The sequence below is a fragment of the Staurois parvus genome, unplaced genomic scaffold (assembly GCF_062004578.1).
Source record: "Staurois parvus isolate SC_StPar_1 unplaced genomic scaffold, SC_StPar_1.0 ptg002140l, whole genome shotgun sequence".
Lineage (NCBI taxonomy): Eukaryota > Metazoa > Chordata > Amphibia > Anura > Ranidae > Staurois > Staurois parvus.
The window spans coordinates 3496729-3519115 of NW_028319936.1; the positions used below are offsets into that span (position 1 = coordinate 3496729).

General features: G+C 42.5%; 1 protein-coding gene across 1 annotated transcript in view; it reads right to left on the bottom strand.

The window, feature by feature from the left end:
• The window catches only part of F5 (coagulation factor V), a 170480-nt gene that overhangs the window by 35276 nt on the left and 112817 nt on the right, over positions 1–22387 (bottom strand). Inside the window, exons 18-21 of the mRNA XM_089665178.1 lie at positions 20785–20964; positions 15241–15357; positions 14693–14764; positions 4260–4354 (exon numbers count right to left, since the gene is read on the bottom strand). Of these exons, the coding sequence (XP_089521304.1) occupies positions 4260–4354; positions 14693–14764; positions 15241–15357; positions 20785–20964 (464 nt within the window). The remainder of the gene's footprint in view (positions 1–4259; positions 4355–14692; positions 14765–15240; positions 15358–20784; positions 20965–22387) is intronic.

A 22387-nucleotide genomic window follows, 5' to 3' on the forward strand; every position in this document is an offset into this window, starting at 1 on the left:
AAATGGCAAAGTTAAAGTGTATGTACATCCCACAACAAAAATGTTCTATATTCCAGCATGCCAGTTCTTAGATGAAGTGGCTACATTCATTTTATTTTGGAGGGGGGGGGGTATTTTTCTTTTAGTTGCTACACCTTATCTTCCATGGTTCTATGGAGGTACCCAGGCTGGACTTTTCTCCTTTTCTTCATCTCCATTACATGAGAGATGGGAAGATTAGTAGCTTACAGAATAAATATAACATTATTTTATGCTTCCAGGACAGTTCACAGTAAGCAACAAGACCCTTGCATTTTTGACAAGATTGACAGGCATTTTTAGTACTTGCAGAAAATTTTCAGCCACCACAGCTAAGGTCTGGAAAGCTGCAATATATAAACGTTTTGCTCTTGGGCATAGTTATCCTTTAAATGATCACTAAATCAAGCATACAAAGATTACTTTACATATCCTGTAAAACCTGACAACTATATTATTATGTTACTTCTGGTATTGGGGGCTTTTTTTGTACAAAGACTTTTGGTGCTGGGCAGGGCCATACAATAAAGACCCCAGGAGTGGAGCTGAAGGCAAGTATTTAGCTATGTGGTTTACACTGAAGAAGAAAGTGGAAGTTGTCCTTTAAGGGGAAGCAAAATAAAAAAGAAATTGATATACTGAGCATTTTCTTTATAAGCTACAGTTTCTGAAGTGAGCAAAATCCTCTCTTGTATTAGACTCCAGAGAGAGAGATATCATTTTATCCCTGTACAAATCATTAGTAAAACCTCATCTGGAATATGCAGTTCAGTTTTGGGCACCAATTCACAAAAAGAACATTGTGGAACTAAAGAAAGTACAGAGAAGGGCAACCAAACTGATAAGAGTCATGGAGGAGCTCAACTATGAGGAAAGATTTATTCACTCTTGAGAAGAGGAGATTAAGGGGGGATATGATCAACATGTATAAATACATCAGTGGTTCATATAATGAACTCGGTGTAGAGTTATTCACCCTGAGGTCATCACAGAGGACAAGGGGGCACTCTTTACATCTAGAGGAAAAGAAATGTAATCTCCAAACACTGAAAGGTTTCTTCACAGTGAGAGCTGTGAAAATGTGGAATAGACTCCCTCAAGAGTTGGTTCTGGCCAGCTCAGTGGATTGCTTTAAAAAAGGCCTGGATTCTTTCCTAGATACACAGAATATAACTGGATACTAACATTTATAGGTAAAGTTGATCCAGGGAATATCCGATTGCCTCTTGGGGTATCAGGAGGGATTTTTTTTCCCAGCAGGAACAAATTGTATCATGCTTTGCTGTTTTTTTTTGCCTTCCTCTGGATCAACTGTGGGTATAGGATTATAACTTTTTTTTTTAATGGTTGAACTGGATCGACTTATGTCTTTTTTCAGACAGACTAACTATGTAACTATGTATGTAAGTATTAACCACATAGTTACCAGAAAACAATATGTACTTATGCAAAGATTTTGCGGCACTGGGCAGTGCAGATTTTAACAGTACACAAAGTAAGGGGTAGGGAGTTAGTCCTTGGTAAAAACAAATGATGTTATCGTTTAATTATATTTTCACTAAGCTCTCCAGAAATGTGAGAGTTACTGGGTTGGGACAAACCATACCATTGCTAGAGATGTTTACAATTGTCTGTATTTATTCATTGGCTTGATGGGTCGTTCACATCACAACATGGTGCAGGAAAGCTGTGCTCCATGTGCGTTTCCTTCACTACAATCAAATTGCACTTAGTGGATGATCTGCTGCAGGTGTCAATGTTATCCTAAAGACACCCCAAACACAGATCGCAGTACATTTGCCTGCACTGGATTGCATGGTAGAGTGATTTTATAAAGTAATGCTATCCAGCAGTGTGCAAAATTGACAGGGCTATATAAGAAACTGTAATAGTAAATGACAACTACCGGTTTCTCTATGTCTTTTTGTAATATTTGGCCTGCTTCAGTCTCTGTAATTTAAAAATAGTTTTTTCTTTTCTCTGAGATTTGCTGTGATAGCCCACATGTGTGGTGTGATCACCATTTGCATATGTGTGCAGGACCTACTTGCGTGCGAACATGGGGAATGGGGATGCTTTAATTTTTTTTTTACATTTTATTGTTTTTTTATTGACATTTTTTTTTAACACTGTACCTTTTAACTTTTTTTTTTTATCAACTTCATCGCTATTACAAGGGATGAACAACATCCCTTGAAATAGCATGGGCCATGACAGGTCCCCTTTTTGGAGAGATCTGGGGTCTATTGGACCCCAAATCTCTCCTCTGGCCTCCACTGCAGCCAATCAGAAACAGATCAGTCTGATCAGTTGCTTTACTGGCTGGTAACAGCCAGGTAAACAAAGAACCGAAACAGAAAGTGATTAAATCCTTGTCGTTTCCTGTTTCTGATGTCACACAGTGCTAGGAACAACATTCATTTCTCTCACTGTGTGCCCACAGCTGGCATCCACCAGTTGTACCCTTACCGGGCCCCTTGATTGCATGGGTGAGCCCGGTAAAAATGGTGGGGGTGGTGGTAGGAGGGGTGTGGGACCCCCTTCCACATCTGTAAAAGTAATACAGCAACTTGTTAGCCACCCAGATTACTTTTATCTTGTGCAATTGGGCTAAAGAATAATATCTCAATCATTGCTGCAGCGATGACTAAGATATCACCCTTCCCATCCAAGGATGTTTATAAACGTACGGCGGGCGGGAAGTGGTTAAAGTGGTTCTAAAGACTCAAGGCTTTTGACCTTAATGCATTCTATGCATTAAGTAAAAAAATCTTTTGTGTCACAGACTCAGCCCCTATCCCCCCTTATACTTACCTAAGCCCAATCACGAACCAGTGCTGTGCATGAGAGCTGCGGCTCTCCTGGCTTTGTCCCTCCTCACTGGGCAGATCAATAGCAGCCAGAGCCATTTGCTTTTGCTCCTGTCAATCAACTCCAGTGACAAGGAAGTGGGGGTAGGGCCGAGTCTCACTGTCTGTGTCAATGGATGCAGAAGTGGGGCTCGGGAGTGAGCCCGCATAAGTGCCCCCATGGGAATCAGGTTCCTATTGGGGGCACCATCAAGAGAGGAGGAGCCAGGAGTGCCGACGGAGGACCCGAGCAGAGAAGGATCGGGGCCACTCTGTGCAATTTTATTGCACAGAGCAAGTAAGTATAGAGATCTTAGTTATGTAAAAAGAAAATTCCTTTACAACCACTTTAAATGCAGGACACCTAGTTGGGTCTGAGAACTGTCTCTCTCTCTCTCTTTCACAATGTGAGTGATGTTGAACAGAGGATGACAGAAGGTAAAGTGAAAGCAAAGTCTTTACTTCACTTTAGAGAGAGAGAGAGAGAGAGACAGTGACCAAAGCATCCTTTCATCACAGTTAATAGCCTTTACAAAAATTGTCTAACTTGACAAACAACAGAACTGGCACGTCTGGCACTCACTTTATTGGTGCCGCAGTCCAGCTTCATTGTGTCTCCGGCTGCAGAGACACCTATCCTGACATCAGGTGATGGGGTCTCCTGCAGCTCCTCCCCCTTCACGGTCAGCTGGCCTCCAGTTTCCGCCCCCTAGCTCTGATGGCCATGCTATGAACTGGTTGGCCAGTCAGGCAGTCGGCAGCTGAGAGACTGGGTGAGTGGTGTGGGCTCAAGGAGCAGTCCAGTTGCCACAGCTGCCACATGCTACCCTGGCCCACTGGGCAGATGCCCAATGTGCCCTATGGCCAGCCCGGGCCTGGATTCTTGTATGAACACGAAACCCTTTCCAAAGAAAAAAAAAAGTTGCTGTAACTGTGGAAAAAAAAGTATTGGCTTTAGTAGGACTTATTTGTTTGTTGTTTACTTGAAAGAACCTTTTATAAAAATGGAAGATAGACTTTGCACAAAGCCCCTCACCTATAAAATGGGCTGGAGAGATTTTGAGTGACCAGCTCTTCCTGGAGACAGCAGGGTGTCACCTGCCCTTCTGGAAGTGTTTGAAGTCTGGTGGAAGAAAGTACTTTTTTTGTACAAAATGTTTCCATTTTGATTGAAGGTTCACTTCAAAGTACATCTAAAACTACAAGTGCATTTGTAGGATGGAAATCTAGTAAACTATGTTATGGAGGAGAATGAAGATAAAAAATCATCTCAGGAAAGCTGTGTATGTATGATGCATACAGCATATATTTACAAAATTGCAAATTCCTCTAGCTAGCAAGGTAAAGAATGCCTCAGGAAAAACACATTCTAAAGGTGTTGAAAACACATACCTGTATCCATGGCAATGAAGATGTATTCATGTGTACACTCCAAGCATTGTATGAACCTGCATTGTTCAATCTGGCAAGTTTTGGCTCCCAGTAATCTATAGAATCAAATGGTAATGCATGTGATATTAAGTAGTGTAGTACTGAAAACAATTACTAGAACCTTATTCTTTTGCATTTTAAAATCTTGTGTGCAGGGTTCTTCCACCTTTATTCATAGTACATTATGGGCAGTTAAAGTGTTATTAAACCACAACAGTAAAATCAGTCTGTATATGCAGTAAAGCATGCTTGTTATACTTACTGTGGAACCTAAGGGGTTAATCATCTGCATTGTTTAAAAAGGCTGTTTGATCTTTTCTTTTCTGCCCCTCCTCTTTTTTAAATGTCCATGCTGATAAGACAGACTGAACTGAGCCCTTCTGCACATGCTCAGTTTAGTGTGTATTGCTAGAGAGGTTTTTTTTTTCTTGGTAGAGTGCATGCGATCAGCACAGGGCATATCAGCACTGTCCAGGCAGAGGTCAGGGGATTTCCATTTCCTAGAGAAAACTCCTCCTACAAGCTTTAACTAGTGCTCAGCTGAAGTCACAAAACTGCTCTAACTGCTGATGAGAAAGGTTATTTAGCAGTTTATATTTAGTAAAATAATTGAACTTCCATGTATTGTGTACAGCGGGAGACCAGATATAGTGAATGCAGGGTCCTGGGTTTAGTAACACTTTAATTCCTGCATCCTTTTTTTATCTGTTGAGTAATACTACTAATTATTATTATTAATATTCTGTAGAAAAAGTTAAACGTTATGTATCAAAACACTGATTATGGAAATGAATGTTATTTTGCAATAACCCAGATATTCATGTAAAAAGATGAGCTAAATGTAAATGACATTATCCATGTGTGTAGATGTTTAAACAATTTAAACCTGTGATCATGTTTGCTTAATATATAGGCAGGCTTTGATCCCTGCTGATCCCCTTTTGCCATTATCTAACTGAATACAATAGACTCTGGCACTCTCTAATGCTGTCAGCATGGACAGACTGACAACTAATGGGGCCCCTGGGCAATAGGGGATCATGGGGCCCCTGTGTCCTTACCCAAACTCAAAAAAGCCTATGAAAAAGGTACCAGGGGCATCTCATGGGGCCCGCTACTGACCCCAAACCCTCGGGCAGTGCCCGAGTTTCCAAATGGTCAGTCTGCCCCTGGCTGTCAGACATCCAGAGTGTAACAGTTAGCCAGGGACCATCACTTCCAGTTTCCTTGCAAACTGTAACAATTAGTCTTGAGCATTTGCCACCTGGTGGTTGCTACTGTGCACTGCAGCAAGACCACGCTGTAGCTGACACCTGAGCCTCAATAGCTACCTTTATAGGTAACCCTAAACTTTCATTCAATGCCTGATTGAAAGACTAAGTTTACATGTGTCAGCTTGACTACTGCATTGGTATTTGTTTCCTGGATTCTGATGCTGGCGTGTATCTCAGATTACGCCTCTGTCTCCCTCCTGCAATGACCCCTAGTTTGTCTTCTGCTTGTTTTTACATTCTGCTTTAACAACTACATAGGTATGATTTGGTATCATGCCTGGTTGTCTTCTATTGCTCTGCCTGTTTGTCTGAGAACTTGCAGCACTCCAACAACCATCATATGTGCTGTTGGCTGCTAACACTGGCAACACAGAGGTTCTATTGAATTCTGTAACACAAAACTTGTCTGGATTATAACCTTTTGTATATATAGGAACAAAGGAAATTGTTATGTGACTTGCAGCAGGTATTAAAATAGAATTGTTCTTACCTAGAAATAGGGTTGCCACCTCATCCATTTAAAACCGAACACATATTAAGTACACAGGTTCTGTGGCTGATTAAGGTGGCAAATAACCTCTTCGCGTCGGCCGCACGCAAATGTGCGGCCTCCCGCCATCTGGGCCTTGACGCCGAGTGGCCGCACATTTGCATGCAATTAAGAAAAACATATGTGCTGAGAGCGTGCGCCCTATGAGCTCCCAGCACACATGTCCGGAACTCAAGGAAAGGTCCCAATCTCCTCTTTCGATTGGGACCTTTCCCGATTATGTGACCGCTGTGACGGTGAATCATGGCAGTCACATGATCTTAAAACCCAGGAGGTGCCGGCGCCAAGGGTTAGTTAGTTAGTTAGTTCCTTATCTGCATTAATTTGGCCTCAGAACCTGTGTAATTAATATGTGTTCGGTTTTAGTTCTCATGCACATTGGACGTTTTTACAGCTGCTGTTTTTGGCTTTTGACATTTTTTTCTACAGGCAGTAAACTCCCCAGCATGTTATCCTATGTGTCCATGCACACATAGGCTGTGATCAGAGTTTTTTGGCAGGGGCGTTTTTTGGCTGGAAAAAAACCCCCAGAACTAGTGGGTTTCTAGAGGAGTTTTTTAACTGTAAAAATGCTCTAGTACTGAAAAACAAATTAAAACGCTGCAAAATGGGGTAAAACTCTGTTTTTAACGTGACTTTACATAGCTAATGCTACCAATGTTATTAAAACGCCAGGTGTGCATGGAGCCTTAAAGCGATGAGGTGGCAACCCTACCTAGAAACCTTCATGGTGTACACTGAAATAATGACTCCTTTTTGTAGTCTAATTCTGTACAAAGTAAGACACATGCACCATGCATTTCCAAAGGTTTTTTTTTTTTAATAAATACCAGACTAAAAGAGGAGTCTTTTCTGGTCACTATTACTCCTAATGCTGGACCGACATGATCTTTATGCATCTTTAATAATTAATAAATACAGATCTAACTGAATTTTAAAAGCCCTCTTTTTTCAGTCTTACAGCAGTCAAACTGAGAGGTGGGCAACACAGTAACACACGCAAACAGGCCCACATAACAAATGTGTCAAGAAGGCTCAACAGACTCAGACATCAGTGTGTCATTAGAAGAGCCCTGAACATCCACCTGGTAGAACTTATTATTATACTTTAATATACAGGATTTAAATAAGGCCAACAGTTTGCTCAGCGCTTTACAATAAAACAATCGTGTAAACAGGAACCCATGTAGCAGGCTTGCAGGCGAGAAGCAGGGAGTTTTCTGCATAAAATTGGCTTTACGGATAATTCTTAATGTGCTCAATCTCCTTTTATACATTTGTTTTGAAAATGCCCCAAGCTTCATTATTGGCAGAAGGGGATAGATACCCTAAATACTTTATAAGGCTCTGTGTTGACTGCAGACCCTTTTCCATGCTTATTAGGGTATGTGAATTAGGGTATATGGTATGCAACTTGATAGCTTTTCACTGGGTCTCATCTCATCCAATTCTCTTAGCCTGAGAGATTGGATACTGGAAATAAATAAATATGTAATATTTGAAAAGCATGCATATGCCCAACAAAATACCCCTCACAAGTATGAAAAAATCTGAAATAAATGGATGGACACAATGCATTCTATTCTTGTTTTATATAATAAGATGGGTATGTTTTCTGTCTGCTGAGATGGCAGGTCTTATTCTTTACAGAGCTTTGGTATACTACTGATACAATATACTTGTGTACTACAAATGTTATTTTGTAGCATTTGATGGTATCGATTTATACACACTGGTGCTGTTGAATTGTATGTACTGGTGCTGTTACTCACTTTTAATGCTCTGTTGCCCTGCAAGGTAACTGTATTTTCATTTTTGTTTGTTTTTCTTCTTTTTTTATATATTTTTCTTTTCCTTTTTTTCTTTTTTTTGTATTAGTTATAAAAACTTTTTTTTTATAAATAAATAAAAAAAAGAGAGAGAGAGAAGCCTGTGGGAACCTTCAGGAATTACAAATTGAGAATCCAATGGCTTCCAGATGTAGCACTACCCCCATAGGAGTGGCTGAGTTTTTGAGTCCTCCTATAGTCTTGCACAGCCAGGCAACATACATTTTCTTCCACACTTTCACACTAGAGACTGTAAACAGTCCTTGAGCTTGTTTTTCTAGTTTTATTAAGGGGTATTGAACTTGGATGGGGTTGAGGGGTGTATGGGATGCCCAAGGACCTGTAGAGACACGAGGACAAACTCCTTAGCAACTATGTACAGATGTGGACAAAAAGAATGAACGTCTCTGCTTTGCAGAGCTCTCCAGCTCTTCTGGTGTACCACCTCAGACCCCAGACATATCCTTCTCTTCTCCCAGCTGCCTGAGGGAATCCCTGGGCAAGGGGACCCAGAAACTGCCACTTTAGCAAAGCAGCCACAGATGAGGAGCTAGTTGGGTTTGCCACCTGACTGCCCTCTCTCCTCTCTTCTTATCTGGCTCAGGGGGTGTAGGATTACTCACTCAGTATTCTCCTGTGAGCATGATGGGTTGGTGGCTGCTTTCGGGCCGTACAGTGGGCTGGCTCATGCCCTGCTCTACAGGTAATCCTCTCTCAGCGGATGGTGAGGCTGAGAGATCCTCCTCTCCAGCTCCTGCCTGCAGGTAGGTACCTCTTCTGGGCCCCTCCCCAGGCTCCACACTCCAGCCTTTTCACTCCATCTTCCACCCAACACTGACCACCTCCTAATCAGGCTCTCTCATACTTAAGGGCTGTTCTGACCCCATGCCAAGCCTCCTGTTTGGGGATTGGTCACGATCCGTTAAGTATGCAGATCAGCCTGTCACCCCCACCTTCTGCCTTCTAGAAACTTCTCAAGCTTATCAGGTATCAGGGAACTGACCCGCAGAGCCCTCAACCCTGACGCAGAGTACCCTGGCTGACTCATCCCAGGCTGCTATCCAACTTTTAACTAAAAAAAATCTAGCTAGCTCCCCCTGACTAACTAGAGGAGTGCTACACAGAGAAGAGAAGTTTCCTTTAGATGCTTTGAGGCAGGACATAAGGAAGGAATGACAATGACTGAAGTGGAAAGAATCACCTTTACTGTAAAAATGTAATGTTACTGTAAAAATGATAAACTTAGCCCACCTTGAAAGTAGATAGTGTCAGTTAGTGGATGTGTCAGTAGGGCAGAGGTTGGTGTCAATAAAGCAGTGGATGTGTCAATAGGGCAGTGGATGGTGTCAGTAGGGCAGTGGATGGTGTCAGTAAAGCAGAGGTTGGTGTCAGTAGCGCAGTGTTCTGTGTCAGTAAAGCAGTGGGCGTGTCAGTAGGGCAGAAGTTGGTGTCAGTAGGGCAGTGGATGGTGTCAATAAAGCAGAGGTTGATGTCAGTAGAGCAGTGTGCTGTGTCAGTAAAGCAGTGGACGTGTCAGTAGAAAGAGGTTGGAGTCAGCAGGGCAGTGGATGGAGTCAGTAGAACAGTGTATAGTGTCAGTAAAGCAGTGGATAGTGTCAGTAGGGCAGTAGTAGATGGTACCAGTAGCGCAGTGGATGGTGTCAATAGTCTATTATTTTTATTTTATTTGTTTTAAATAATTTTTTACAATTCTATTTAATTGTTTACAATTGTATTTTTTTAAATTATTTTTATATTTTTTTTATCAGACCTGTTGGGAGTTTTGGTCTAAACAGACCCCTGGCATCTTACCTTTGAGACAGAGAACGGAGAGTGAGGACACAGCCCTCAATCTCCTTCTCTGCAGTACACTTAGCTATACAGAATGAATGGACAGAAATAGCTCTGTACTGAGCTTTCTGTTCATTCATTAACTGAAGCATAGTAAACACAGTTTACTATGCCTCAGTTATGAATGAACAGAGTCAGTGACTGATACGGACAGGGCTTTTCTCAGAGAAAAGGTGCAGGGACTCACCCCTCCTCCCCTAGGTGAAGGCGGTTTCTGGCCCCTACCTACCCCTAGAACTGCCTCTTGTCTCCACCCCTGCACACCTCTTAGCACTGCTCCCTTTAGAAAACAGGAGACCAAATATAATTTGGGGGGCTATACAAGTAATTTGTTAATAAAAAGCAATGTAGTAAAATGTACAAAACAGTAGAAATATCTAGCACTTAAAGTAAGCTCAGAGGCACTTCCAGCCCAAATCCAGCAAGAGACATCCCCATATCCAGCAAGAGACAGCCCCCATATTTAGCAATAGACATCCCCCATATCCAGCAAGAGACATCTCCAATATCCAGCAACAGACAGTCCAATATCCAACAAAAGACATCCTAAATGTCCAGAAAGAGACAACCCCCCATATCAAGCAAGAGATGACCCCAATATCTAGCAAGAGACCATCCTGATATCCAACAAGAGACATCCTCGATATCCAGCAAGAGACATCCTCAATATCCAGCAAGAGACGTCCCTGATATCCAGCAAGAGACATCCCTGATATTCAGCAAGAGACATCCTCGATATCCAGCAAGAGACATCCTCGATATCCAGCAAGAGACATCCCTGATATTTAGCAAGAGACAGTCCCAATATCCAGCAAGAGACAGTCAGAAATCCAGAAAGAGACTGCCCCAATATCAAGCAAGAGACAACCTTATATCTAGCAAGAGATAGTCCCAAAATTCAGCAAGAAACATTCCCATATCCAGCAAGAAACAGCCCCAATATCCAGCAAGAGAAATCCCCATATCCAGCAAGAGACAGCCTGATATCTAGCAAAAGACATCCCCAATTTCCAGCAGGAGGCATACCCAATATCCAGCAAGAGACAGCCCACTATCCAGCAAGAGGCATCCCCAATATCCAGCAAGAGACAGCCCAATATCCAGCAAGATAAAGTCCCAATATCCAGCAAGAGACATCCCCATATCCAGCAAGAGACATCCCTAATACCCAGCAGGAGACATCCCCAATATCTAGCAAGAGACAGTCCAATATCTAGCAAGAGACAACCTAATATCCAGCAAGAGGCATTCCCAATATCTAGCAAGAGATAGTCCCAAAATGCAGCAAGAAACATCCCCATATCCAGCAAGAAACAGCCTCAATATCCAGCAAGGGACATCCCCATATCCAGCAAGAGACAGCCTGATATCTAGCAAGAGACATCCCCAATATCCAGCAGGAGGCATCCCCAATATCCAGCAAGAGACAGCCCAATATCCAGCAAGATACTTCCCCATATCCAGCAAGAGACATCCCCAATATCCAGCAAGAGGCATCCCCAATATCCAGCAAGAGACAGCCCAATATCCAGCAAGAGAAAGTCCCAATATCCAGCAAGAGACATCCCCATATCCAGCAAGAGACATCCCTAATATCCAGCAGGAGACATCCCCAATATCTAGCAAGAGACAGTCCAATATCTAGCAAGAGACATCCCTAATATCCAGCAAGAGACAGTCCAATATTCAGCAAGAGGCACCACAGCAGCTGTCAAGAGCAGGAGGTACAGGGGAGCACACAACAGATATAAGAGTAACCAGGACAGGAGGGGCAGCAGGTGGCATATACAGGAATCAGCTGTATTTTCCTCCCGCAGCCACTGAATGCAAGCAAAAAGAAGAGAAGAAGATGGCTTTCATTGGCTGCAGGATGAAAATAGAACCAATCGGTTCCTGTATATGCCGACCTGCTGCCCCTCCTGTCCAGGTGTAAATCCAAATGTGACAGGGAGGCCACATTGGTGGGGTCACCGTATTGACCGCTGATTCATATGGCAGTGTTGGAGTCCCTTCATGTCCCACAGGGGTCCACCTGCAGCCTGCACAGAACTCACCCTTCCTTTCTTCCCCATGCAGTCCCCTGTCACTCTCCTACAAATGGAATGTTTCCAGTACAGGGGGAGTCTGAGGAAGTCTCAGTTCCACCCAATGTGTAGAAGTCCCCCAGCCCTGTCAGTGTCCTGGACTGTATGTTCTCACGCCCTCCACATTACCCTCTCCTCCCCCCATGCTCTTCACTCCCTACTTGATGAACTTGCTTTTAGGATCTCTGGCACCCGGATCAGCTCCAAGTATAAAGCATGTATCCCCGGCCTAGGCATCCCATCATGACTGAGGACAGGTCAGGAGGGTAATGATAGAAGGAGGTGAGGAGACACTGACTTGGAGGGAGAGGTGAGGGAAAGAGGTGGCAGGACCAGCTCACACAGAGACAGTCCACATAGCACGAAGGAAGAACGTTCCCTTATCACTGCACTAACCGCTTATCATTCCCCCTCAGCACCTGACCCACCTCCTCCACTACACAGCAGCCCCATCCATTAGGCACCTGTGTGCAGAGGCACAGACACACTAACAGACAGGAGACACAGAGCACATAGAGGGTGATAAGTCCACAAGGGGGGGGGGGAATTAGAGGAACCGATCACCTGTATGCAGCAGCTGAAAGCAGTGGGAGGAAGAGGGGGAGACACTGGTTTTTCAGCCGCTGCATAAAGGTGATCAGTTTCTCTAATTGAAAAACCCAATGTGACAGGAAGGCCGCACGGACTCCCCTGGAGCAGGGGCTGGGTCACAATTGCGACCTCTGCGACCCCTGATGGTGTGCCACTGGGGGATTCTTAGACCTTGGTGAAAAGCATTTGTATGCTGCTGTAAACCCAGGTAGCGCGGACAACATTATACTGTGCCAGTGGAGGAGAGCTATTTCCTTGTCAAAAAGTGCACCCAGAAAGAAGAAAAGGCAGGGCACACAGCCATAGTAATTCAAAGGAGAGTGAGGTACACAGGCGCAGCAAGTACCCTGCTCATACAGGCACACTAGACACCTTAAAAGCAAAGTCACACAGGTGCAGTGGCAAAGAAATGGTGCCCAAATTTAAAATGAAACAAGTGCTCCCGGCTCACAGCTGTGATCCCCGAAAGGGTGGTCACTGGCCCCCTCACACCCCATTGGGATTTAGTAGATAGGAAGATATCATGGACATGAATATTTAAAGAGCTTCCATGCTGTAAATCCAACCTGGCTTTGCCTTCCATGATGAGCATACTCTCACAGGGGTCTCTAAGGACAGGGCTCTGCCACTAGCAGACCACAGCCCTGGACCTGTAAAACATCCTGTGGCTAACGTTATATTGTAAAGTGCTGAGCAAACTGTTGGCACTATATAAATCCTGTATAATAATAACTCCACACATTGTACATTATGCCAAGGGGGCCACTTACAGCAGGATCCAGTGCATGTCAACAATGTTAGAGGCTGGCCCCACTTCTTCAATCCAGTGTGTCACAGGAAAAACAAGCCAAAAAACATGCGCTCCCACTACACTAGGTGTGAATAGGGCCTAAAAGTGAAATTGGTGTGTTTACACAAGAACAATGAGGCTCCATTCACATTTTTGTTTTTCCAAATGCAAGGCACAGAAAATGCATTCTTTGCCATGCGTTTCAGAAACAAGTTGCAAATGTACCAAAAAGCACAGTAAAAAACGCACAATGCTCCACTCTAATAAAAAAAGTTCTGGAGCTTCCTTGGGGCAATTGTTGCGCATAGGGCAGTCTGTTCAAGTGAAAGCGCTGCCCTATGCGTGATGAGCGTAAATGCTCCATAATGCCCCCCCAAACTGTGCACTGTTCCCGCTATGTGAAAATGTGAACAGGGCCTGACAGCTGAGTGTATCTATCCACTCCCTCCTATGTACTTGAATAATAATGGCCATAAGCTATGCAATCTGATTGTACATTTTTCTTTAGATTTACCAGAACTATGGAATAGGAAGACCCACCTGAACAATCTATTCAATTTGTATCAGATTAGACAGGCCCTTGCACTACATAGCTGAAGGCAGATGTAAAGGAGATTGTACAATCAGATTGTAATGTGTATGGTCACCACAAGGGAAGAAGTAGGTGGTGATATAACAATGAGAGAGGTGTGGTCCAGACCAGGGGCGGACTGACCGTTTGGAAACTCGTGCACTACCCGAGGGCCCGGGGTCAGTAGGTGGCCCCATGAGATGCCCCTGGTACCTTTTTCATAGGCTTTTTTGAGTTTGGCCAAGGACACAGGGGTCCCATGATCCCCTATTGCCCGGGGGCCCCATGAGTTGTCAGTCTGCCCCTGGTCCAGACTGATAATACACACCCTATCACACCCTTTTCTGAGATGCAAAAACACAGAGAATGATGGGAGCTGACCTACAGGCAGTGATGCAAGCAGAAAGAATGTTTTAAAATGTCAAACTCTTTGTGGATGAGGAAAGTGAGACATAACATTGGGATTGCTTGGCCAGAAGTTATATGACAACATGATTCTATTTATTATGAAAAGTGAAATTCTGCATGAAAAGATGAACTTAGCCTTTAAGAGGAGATCTCCCCTCTTAGAATAGGGAATATCCCCTCTTAGAAAAGCTGTCCCCATTGGAAGATTTCCCTTCACCTCATTTCCAACATTTTGGATTGACATCAGCTTCTGCAGCAGACACAATGGTCACCAAGACAGCTATAGAGTGTAATTATCTCCTGGGGAACTCTGACAGCAGTTAATACTGGACAGAAGTCCTAATTCTATCCAAAACTAAAAATATGAAGTTTGGACTTCACATAGATTCAAATATTTCTACATTACAACATAACTGCATGGCCAGCTTTTAGAAGATTTTACTTACCTATGTAATGTGATGCAGTGATCTGATCATCAGATATCAGTCTGCTTTCCATGCCAAGGGGAAAGTTACATTCTGGAAAATTAAACATTTTTTTTATGTACAAAAGTTGTAGCCAGGGTCAAAGACAAAAGATGTTCAATAACCCTAAGCAACTAAATTTTAACATTCCTTTTATTAGAGCAGAAAATAGAAGATTGAAAATTACCTTCAATAAGCCTGCTAATAATTCAAATATTTTATGACTGATACATACAGTATAGTTATATAGTTACATAGTTAGTCTGACAGACTAAATAATATACAGGTGTAAAAATAAAAAAGCAAAATAAATATTAAAAAAATGTAAACCCCCCCATGATAGCACACATAGTTACATAGTTAGTCTGGCTGAAAAAAAGACAAAAGTCCATCCAGTTAAACTATAAAAAAAAAGTTATAATCCTATACCCACAGTTGATCCAGAGGAAGGCAAAAAAAAACCCCAGCAAAGCATGATCCAATTTGCTCCTGCAGGGAAATGAATCACTTGATTACCTACATCTCCTTACCTGCATTTGCAATGCTGAATATTGATTGCATTCCAGCTTGCTGATATTCCGCCACTTCTGTATCAAGCTGCCAAAGACCAGGTTTTGCAGGACGCATTTCAACTGTTGCAAATGAACCTTTAACATAATCCAATAAAAGTGAATAATCCTTTTTTACTGTCATAATTAAATATGATCTAACAATAATAAATTATCACTAAGGTAATAAACCCAAAAACACTATATTTTGCAGCTTACCAGTACTTAAAGTGTTACTAAACCCATAACCGTAAAATCAGTCTGTAAATGCAGTAAAGCATGCGTGTTATACTCACTGTGGAACCGAAGAGGTTAATCCTCCACATTGTGCAAAAAAGGCTGGTTCACCCTGTCTTCTCTGATCATCCCCTTCTTCTACTGTCCCCAATCCATCTGCTGATAGTACAGAGCTCTAGGAGTCACTCAGCACATGTTCAATTTAGTGTTTATTGCTAGAGTTTTTTTTGGGAGGGTGCATGTGATCAGCACAGGGCCAATCAGCACTGTCCAGGCAGAGGGTCAGGGGTTATGCAGCCTCATAGGACAGTCAGAACAAGATGAAAACTCCTTCTACAAGCTTTAACCAGTGTTCAACTGGACATTGATAGAAGTCACAAGACTGCTATATACTGCTGATGGGAATATATATTTAGCAGTTTATATTTACTAAAATATTTGCATTTCCATGTTCTGCGTACTGTGGGAGACCAGATATAGTGAATACAGGGTCCTGGGTTTAGTAACACTTTAACCCCTTCATGACCGAGGGTAAAACAAACCTTAACACTCAGACCCAATTTTGCAACTTTGACGTGTTAGTAAAACTGTACATATGATCACAACTACTTAGCGTATCCAGGTGGATTATACCTTGTTTTTTCAGGACAAATTGGGCTTTCACTTGGTAGTAAATAGTAATGAATATCTGCTGATTTTTCCTATCAAAGTACAATTAGCCCAAAATAGTAAAATAATTACCTTTTTAAAATTTAGCTGTATATTTTATGCTATTACCATAGCTTACCATCAAAGAACAACCCAAAATAAATTCTTCTGTTCTGGATGATCGCAGTGATACCACATATGAGCATGTTGTCTGTTGTTTGCGCACATAGTAGGGCCCAGAAACAATTTAAAGTGCACATTTTGCTTTTTTTTTTTTTTTTTTTATCCTACCTAAAACACGCTGACACTAACACTGATACCAATTTTAAAAATACAGTTTTTTAAAACTCCCACCTAGAATATGCAGAACCTGACCTTTGACCTTGGCCTTCACCTTTGACCTTGGCCTTCACCTTTGACCCTTGCCCCTAATACTAACCCCGACACTATCCTAGATCAAACCTCATCACATCATTCTCTCCGGCTATTCAGAAGTGAAAGAACACACACAGGGGCAGACTATACAGTGACTGATCACTGCGGTGGCCAATCAGAGGCTATCACAGACAACAGGTGACCAAAAACCAAGAGTTACTACAAGGCCCCGGGCTCTCAGTGACAGTCCAGTCTCGGAGAGCACTGGCAGCACAAACACAGGAACACATACAGCATATGCAGTGTACAGGTTTAACGGCCAAATCCTGGATACCACATATACTGTATGTGTTATGGTATCATTATGGGGTTACGTTTGATGGCTGCAATAGTTTTCCTTTTTTAGTTTTTTTTTTCCTTTATTTTCACCTGGTGATCCAGCCAATAACACTCTTCCTGTCTTAGGGTGTCTCCCCTTTGGATGGAGGAGCAATGGAGAAACCTATGGGCTACAGCAATGTCAATTTGGGAAGAGGGTAGTGTTAGATGCACTATAATATTTGGATGGACCTAAAGTGGAGTTCCACCTGAAAAAAAAATGAAAAGTCAGCAGCTACAAAAACTGTAGCTGCTGACTTTTAAAATACGGACACTTACCTGTCTCTCAGTCCAGCGGTGTCCTCACCATGATTGGTTTCCCTGGCTGTCTTCTCTCCATGGTGCCGGCATCTTCAGTGTGGACATTTGGCTATGACAGCTTGCGGCTTCACAGCCGGGTGCCCACTGTGCATGAGCAAGAAGCGCTGCTCTTCCTGAATGGCCCTGTAGTTTCTGGGACCTGTCACGTGTCCCAGAAGACTACGGGGAGGGAGGGGGAGGACAACTTTTGCTTCCGATCGCCTTAGCTGATTGCACTGGAAGTGGGTACCTGTCAAATTCGGGTACCCCCTCCCCATAGATGTCAATCCTTATTGGGGGGGCTGGGGACAAAGGCATTAAGCGGAACTTCCCCTTTTGGGTGGAGCTCCGCTTTAACAAACACATCAATCCAGACCTCCAGCTAACACTTTTAAGCAGTTACAGCAACATCTTTTTTTTCCTTTTGGGATAAAGGTTTTACATAAATGAATAAAAGCTGATCATTGTAAGCATCACAGTCAGTGGTAGAAAGTTTGTCTAAACCCTCTAACTGCCATTTTTGCTGGACAGCTTGGTCTAATAAAACAAGTGAAAAATAGCAGACTTACTGGTCAAGTCACCAGGTGAAAATAAAGGAAAAGAAGCCTAAAAACGAATGCAGCCACCACATCTAAGAATTGGTAAAATGCAATACAAAAACCCTAAATGATCCTACACATTACTAAAACGCTCTTAACAGCTTTTTTTGAGCTTTTTTCCCCTACATGTACTGTAAAAACGCTAATAAAACACTAGCAGGGCTTAATACAGGACATTCCTACATTTCTTAATTTATAGGATCTTATAAATGTAAGTCCAGTAAATGTAAGGTCTGCCCCTTTATGCATCATGGCCACACATTACAAGGAAAGATGGTGAGGTTTTCCAAATCAAACAGTTTATTAGCGGTGGAACACAATTTGTTGCATATGGCCTCAGGTGCCCATGTGGGCGAAGGACAGTGCACACCATGCGCAAAAACACTGGCGGTTTATGGAACAGAAAGGGGACAAGCATAGTGTTCCCGCCACTTCTGTACTTTACCAGCTCTAATTGCGAGAACATGATTGTTGATCGCTGAGTTCTCACAGCCGCTCTGAGCAGAGAGCACTGACTGTCGGTCATCGCTCTCTGCTCTGCCCCCCTCACGCTATGGAGGGGGAGAGCAGGTGGCTCAGGCTCTGAGAGGATCGCTGAGAGGCAGGGGTGGACTGACAACTCATGGGGCCCCTGGGCAATAGGGGATCATGGAGCCCCTGTGTCCTTGCCCAAACTCAAAAAAGCCTATGAAAAAAGTACCAGGGGCATCTCATAGGGCCCCCTACTGACCCCGGGCCCTCGGGCAGTGCCCGAGTTTACAAAATGGTCACTCTGCCCCTGCTGAGAGGCTGAGCTATGCGCTGCTCCATACTCTGGGATGAATCCCGACTTTAAAGTCGGGATCTTTCCCCAGCCTGGACTTGCTGAGTGATGTCAGCTGACAGCATGTTTTAGCCCTCTGCCAGCTGAAAACGGGTCAAAGGAGTGCAGAACGAACTGCACTCCTGTGATCCACAGGAGAAGTACAGCCAAGAGAGCTTTGGCTGTGCTTTTTTTTTTTTTTTCAATCCAAACAACTTTTATTGTCAAGGAAATTGAAAAATGGAACACTGCTTACAGACATTTTGAAAACATGAAAGTACAATCAGAATTATACAGTGGGGCAAAAAAGTATTTAGTCAGCCACCAATTGTGCAAGTTCTCCCACTTAAAAAGATGAGAGAGGCCTGTAATTGACATCATAGGTAGACCTCAACTATGAGAGACAAAATGAGAAAAAAAATCCAGACAATCACATTGGCTGATTTGGAAAGAATTTATTTACAAATTATGGTGGAAAATAAGTATTTGGTCAATATCAAAAGTTCATCTCAATACTTTGTTATATATCCTTTGTTGGCAATGACAGAGGTCAAACGTTTCCTGTAAGTCTTCACAAGGTTGGCACACACTGTTGCTGGTATGTTGGCCCATTCCTCCATGCAGATCTCCTCTAGAGCAGTGATGTTTTGGGGCTGTCGCTGGGCAACACAGACTTTCAACTCCCTCCAAAGGTTTTCTATGGGGTTGAGATCTGGAGACTGGCTAGGCCACTCCAGGACCTTGAAATGCTTCTTACGAAGCCACTCCTTCATTGCCCGGGTGGTATGTTTGGGATCATTGTCATGTTGGAAGACCCAGCCACGTTTCATCTTCAATGCCCTTGCTGATGGAAGGAGGTTTGCACTCAAAATCTCACGATACATGGCCCCTTTCATTCTGTCCTGTACATGGATCATTCGTCCTGGCCCCTTTGCGGAGAAACAGCCCCAAAGCATGATGTTGCCACCGTCATGCTTCACAGTAGGTATGGTATTCTTTGGATGCAACTCAGCCTTCTCTCTCCTCCAAACTCGACGAGTTGTGTTTCTACCAAACAGTTCTATTTTGGTTTCATCTGACCATATGACATTCTCCCAATCCTCTTCTGGATCATCCAAATGCTCTCTAGCAAACTTCAGACGGACCCGGACATATACTGGCTTAAGCAGGGGGACACGTCTGGCACTGCAGGATCTGAGTCCCTGACGGCGTAGTGTGTTACTGATGGTAGCCTTTGTTACGTTGGTCCCAGCTCTCTGCAGGTCATTCACTAGGTCCCCCCCATGTGGTCCTGGGATTTTTGCTCACCATTCTTGTGATCATTTTGACCCAAGGGGTGAGATCTTGCGTGGAGCCCCAGATCGAGGGAGATTATCAGTGGTCTTGTATGTCTTCCATTTTCTAATTATTGCTCCCACAGTTGATTTGTTCACACCAAGCTGCTTGCCTATTGCAGATTCAATCTTCCCAGCCTGGTGCAGGTCTACAATTTTGTTTCTGGTGTCCTTCGACAGCTCTTTGGTCTTGACCATAGTGGAGTTTGGAGTGTGACTGTTTGAGGTTGTGGACAGGTGTCTTTTATACTGATAACAAGTTCAAATAGGTGCCATTGATACAGGTAATGAGTGCAGGACAGATGTCTTAAAGACGAAGGTACAGGTCTGTGAGAGCCAGAAATCTTGCTTGTTTGTAGGTGACCAAATACTTATTTTCCACCATAATTTGTAAATAAATTCTTTCCAAATCAGCCAATGTGATTGTCTGGATTTTTTTTCTCATTATGTCTCTCATAGTTGAGGTCTACATATGATGCCAATTACAGGCCTCTCTCATCTTTTTAAGTGGGAGAACTTGCACAATTGGTGGCTGACTAAATACTTTTTTGCCCCACTGTATGTAGTGATACAACTTGGATGCACAGATCCTGTGACATATAAAAGACCAGAAGCGTTGACCAAACAGAGCAGAAAACATAAGGATCCATGACTACCTTGACAATGCATAACATAAAAAAAACAAGGCCATAAAAAAGTAATTAGTAATTAGTTCACCTAAGACATCATAAAGATCACTATGGGTGTATGTGAGCACCCCCTCTGGGTGCTATGGGATTATCTGCCAACTTCTCCTTTAAGTAATTAGCTGAAAACATGCATGTCAACCAAAAGCAAATATGATTTTATATACCTGGTATTAGAGGATAAACTGCATGTCGATGTTCATTATTTATGCTTTCAGTGACAGTCTGACCATGAAAATTAATCACATGCACATCTTTTGGATTTCCCATGTTTAACAAATGCCATCGCACTAATTCATCCTGGTACATTTGAAGACCTTGCAGATTGTAGATAATTCCATTTATGGCTGAAATGAAAAAATAAGCACATAAGAAAAAACACTGCATGTTTAATGAAGAACTTTAATCAAAACAGTTATTATTTTTTAATAATTACTATTAATTGGTAACGTTCAACTTGTAAAATCTTTGGGTGGCTCTATCACCCAAGCTATACAACAGTTTTATCCAGAAAAGTAACATGGCTTTTTTTTTAGCCTGCAATAATTTGCTTTTATGGTCTAAGCTCCATCTCCACATACATGCTTAAAATCTGTTCCCTACTTACAGTAAAGGATAAGTACAGGTTCACAAAATAAACACCCCCACTCTGTTTCCACACTAATTATTGACCTCCATCCTGTCATTGCCCAACCCACTCAGGGCTGCACCTTTATTTAAACTGGTAGAGTTTCCAAAGTTTCCACCAATGCCACACTTGTGATCAGCTAATTATAGCGGAACTACGATATTGTGGAGCTTGTGGGAACCAGTGACACTAATACAGTGTCAGTGCTGACACTGTACTAATGGCACTGGCTGGAAAGGGGTTTTACATCTAGTGTGATCAAGGGGTTAACCGTGTGCCTAGCAATGTGTAGTGTTTACTGTGTGTGCTGTTTTCACTAGATAATGTGCTGGATTTTTTTTCCTTGCGTGCAGGGAAAGAGAATCCAGCACATTCCCACTGACAGGACACAGCTCTGCCTTGGTTACATAGGCAGTGCTGTTTCTTGTCAGTCTCCTAGATGATCAGCGGGTGCCGGCACAACCATGATAGTCACTCAGTCATAATAAAGCTATATGGTTAGCATGACAGCCAGCCAGCCAGCCATCATTATCAGAGGTCAATTTGTGTTTACTCTACATTCCTTTCCAGTCTTTCGTAGTGACTGTATCAGAATTTTACTTCTTTATAGATTCTCTATTTATATATTTTTCAATAAAGTGATACAATAGAAACCTGTGTACAAGTCCTAATATACTCAATATCATACATAGAACACTTGGCTTAACATAGACATTTACGTTTTCCTAACTTCACTTCACTTCGGAATATTTTACAGCCCTTCATGTTCAGGTTATTTTTTGCTATTCGGCACTGCACTACTAACTGGCAATTGCGCGGTCATACAACGCTGTATACAAATTACATTTATATATTTTTTTCACACAACTAGAGTTTTACTTGGTGGCATTTGATCACCACTGGGTTTTTTATTTTTTATTATATAAATGTATTAAAAAAAAACAAAAAAAAACAAAACAATATTTTCTATTTTCTGTTCTAAAACATATCCAATAAAAAAAAAATCTAATTTCTTCACAGATTTTGGCCAAAATGAATTCTGCTACATGTCTTTGGTAAAAAAAATCCTAATCAGTGTAAATTATTTAGTCTGTAAAAAAGTTATAGCGTCCACAAACTATGGGATATACAGTATATTTTAA